Source organism: Phalaenopsis equestris, unplaced genomic scaffold, assembly GCF_001263595.1.
Source record: "Phalaenopsis equestris unplaced genomic scaffold, ASM126359v1 Scaffold235892, whole genome shotgun sequence".
Classification (NCBI taxonomy): domain Eukaryota; kingdom Viridiplantae; phylum Streptophyta; class Magnoliopsida; order Asparagales; family Orchidaceae; genus Phalaenopsis; species Phalaenopsis equestris.
In genome coordinates, this window is record NW_018253745.1 from 13,015 (window position 1) to 16,487 (window position 3,473).

The 3,473-nt window shown below is 36.6% G+C and overlaps 1 protein-coding gene across 2 annotated transcripts in view; it reads right to left on the bottom strand.

Annotated features, from left to right (window-relative positions):
• Positions 1–2,064, bottom strand: part of LOC110039235 (UV radiation resistance associated protein-like) — a 13,747-nt gene extending 11,683 nt beyond the window's left edge. Inside the window, exons 1-2 of one of the 2 annotated variants that reach the window (XM_020744234.1) lie at positions 1,830–2,064; positions 258–426 (exon numbers count right to left, since the gene is read on the bottom strand). In XM_020744234.1, the coding sequence (XP_020599893.1) occupies positions 258–426; positions 1,830–1,994 (334 nt within the window). In that variant the 5' untranslated portion in view covers positions 1,995–2,064. The remainder of the gene's footprint in view (positions 1–257; positions 427–1,829) is intronic. The other variant, XM_020744233.1, reaches the window with a different exon arrangement.
• Positions 2,065–3,473: the final 1,409 nt, after the last annotated feature.

Below are 3,473 nucleotides of genomic sequence, written 5' to 3' on the forward strand. Positions count from 1 at the left end.
GTAAATGCATAGGAATTGGGTGGTATGTATGTAAATGCCCCAAAATGAACATTTAGAGCACAACACAATAAGCACATTACTACAATTCTTCTAAATGCTTCAAATTTTATTTTGCCACAAAGGTGTTGTAAAAAGTAAATAAAATTAATTAACGTGAATAGAAGCTTTAAATATAAGTCCTCTTGACCAATAAATTGCAATGAAAAACCACAATCTCAACAATAAAACTGATAAAGCAATAAAGCATGATATCTTACCCCCACAAGGTTTATCAAGCTTCTCCTTCAATGCATTTTCATTGGAAGACTTCACAGGATACAAGGAATTCACTTGATTTATCATATGTTGTTGTCTCATCCGTAGCATCTTCTGTAAGCTTTTGGCATTTCCGTGTCCCATCTTTCCAATTACCAATTTATTAGCCTCCTACCAAAATGGGAATTCCATTTAAAATTAGATACCAAAGATATGGGGCATCACCCAATACGCATGCATTTACATGTGTAACACCAAACTTTACTCCACCCAAATATTTCATATCACACAAAAAATACCACCGCTCTAACTTTGAAAAAGTGAAATACACTTTTTGATGCATAGGGAAGGTGGCATTTATGTAAAATTGAAGTTTGGGTGTTAGATATGTAAACACAACAGAATTGAGAGGTATGTTTGTAAATCTTCCAAAAAAAAATTTATATCAGTTGCCGAGCTCAATTAACGTTAATTACATAACACAAGATTGCCATGAATAGAAGAAGCTAGTACGCTTGAAAAAACACAACCCAGAAAAAATGAAAAGACTTGCCTAATTATTTTCAAAAGGATATGTCACGAAAATGAAAAATGTATATATTTGATCATAATTCAATCATACGAACCCAAATCCCCAAATATATATTTTTTGTGTCAGAGGGGAAATCTCTCAGATCAATAAAGCATAAACAGGTGCGTAATTAAGAACAGAGGCATGTTGGGTCCACCTGATTGGTTGCATTTTTATAGCACATCAAGCCAGGCAAGGAAATTGGAAACCCGAACAAAAAAAAAATAAACAACTCCATTATCCAAGCCAACCATCTCTAGCGGTTCATAGAAACCAGAAGCTAAAGGAATTGCATAAAAGAATGCCATTAACGAAAGAATCTACTAAAGATGCCTCTCCAAGCCTCCCTCAATCTCTCTATTCCCTTTTCCTATCAGCGTTAGTCTTTTAATTACTAAAGTTCATATTCCTTTCACAAGAGCTATAAAAGTGTCAAATTAGTGTCCCAAATCTCAGTGTGTGTTAGTGTCCCGAATATCAGTGTGCATTTTAGTACCTAGAGTCTATAAAAGTGTCAAATTAGTGTCCTAAATCTTTAAATTGGGGTTGAAATAATCCCACGAAGAGCTATTAGCGCCCCAATTTAAAGAATTCGGGACTAATTGAACACATAAGCTCTGAGATTAAAATGACCCCATTGAAATAGTCAAGGGACAATTTTTCCGCTTTACCCTCTCTAGCCACACTTTGGATGAGGAATAGAACATGACTCAAAGTTAATTAGGGATGACAATACGCAAAGGCGTTGGGTGGGAACAAGCCTAAAAGGAATTTTGCATCCATCCACATTCTGAGAAGCAAGCCATGTAATTGAAGTCTCCAGAAACAGCAAGGACGCAAAAAATGTCAAAAAGAACATTAGCTACGGGTAAAATAAGCATACCAAGTATTACCTATACAAAACAGGAAGCAGCATCGACATGACCACAACACTGTTAACAAAATTTTCCACTTCACTTCACAGAAGGTACTCCATATCATATTCACTTCAGGTGTCAGTTACCTGTAGCTGTTGATTGGCTGCACATAATTTCTTTCCAGCTACCAACAACGATTTAAGAGCAGTACAAAGCTGCTCATTTTTGCTTTTGACGTCCTCCTTCATCTCCCTCATCTGCATCACCATCTCCCCCATGGCAAGCTTCTTTGCCTCTAGCTGTCGTCTCATATCATCCAATTCATTGGACTGATGCAGATATTTCTGCCTGATCTGTTTTTTCCATTATGATATCCAGCAAATTAATCAATTAAAGATTAAAATAAAACACCAGCATAGTCACTTTTCATTCAAACAAGAAGAAAAAAATGAAAAAGAAAAAACAGAATTCACGCAAAAACCGATATGTTTGTGTTTGTTTTGGAGAAATTGGGTAGAAGTAGCTCTTGTTTAGCTCAAAATTACAATGTGCTTACTTATTTTAAGTGGAATTCATAACAAATTAATTATCACAGAAAATTAGAACATATGCATATTTTTAATAGTTCTCTGCCCATGGTTTAAGTCCAGAGAAAAGTTAAAGTAAACCTAAAGTATTACAAACATTAGGTTTTTTTCATTCTTCAATTTGACTTTTTTTTCCATCAATCCAAAAAAAAGAAAGATAAATCACTCTTCTAAAGAATTTCTCCTCAACCAAACAAGTGGGGGAAAACTATTTTTAAATAAGTTCACCAACCATTTCATTTCCACTCGCTCAATTCCTTCAAACCGAACAGAGCATAAACCGCTGCAGTATTTCCAAATGAAGTTTACTCTCAGGAGGAATACACCAGAGAAAAGAAGAGGGAAAAGCAAGGAAAATGAATCTCTCACTAATCCATTGAAATCATACTGGATTACACTACTGAATGCTGCAGGAGATGTGGTGGCATTGATGGTGTTAGATTTGATGCAATCCTGGATGTAGTGATTAATTTATATATAATTGATTTTGGTGTGAAACACGAGGTTGTCTGTAAGGGCGAATGCTAAGATGCCGTCAATTAGAGTGGGCTGTCAAAACTAAGAATAATTTTGAAATCCTAAAGAAGACTTTATAGCGAGATGATGTCAGTATTGGTTGGGGAGAGGGCTCAGTACTCTACCTCTGTTAATGAGGAGAAATTATTGCATCTGGAGTCCGGACGCCGGTTGCGTCCGTTGTACGGACGTGATACACTAATTGCGGGAGATTTTTTTCTTACCGGCGATCAGTGCATCTTGTCCATTGTTCGGACGTTATTCTACGTCCAGACTCCAGACGCAATAATTTTTCATGAATTAGTGGAGAATTTTGGTTTGCTTTTGACACACCATTTAACAAGGGGGGTGTGATCCAACAAGGTATAGTAGTCGGTGATAGGTTTCTGATAACTTGGATCGCCTACCTTATCGGAGTTTGAATATGCATGGAGGATTGATGTGTCATTGCAAATGGTGAGGCCTTTTGTGACCACTCCTTTAACATAACACAACATGCATTTTAACAAATTGAAGATAGGGAAATTTCCTACAAATGAGAGGCCCGGATTTGTGATTGTAGGTATTTGAGGGATCTGACTCGTGATGATAAGTGTGGGTTGATATGTTTTTGATTGTCTGCGCAGCGGTCGCAGGATTGGAGCTAATGGAATTTTGTAACTGCATGTCGTTGTTCAAGTTGACCCT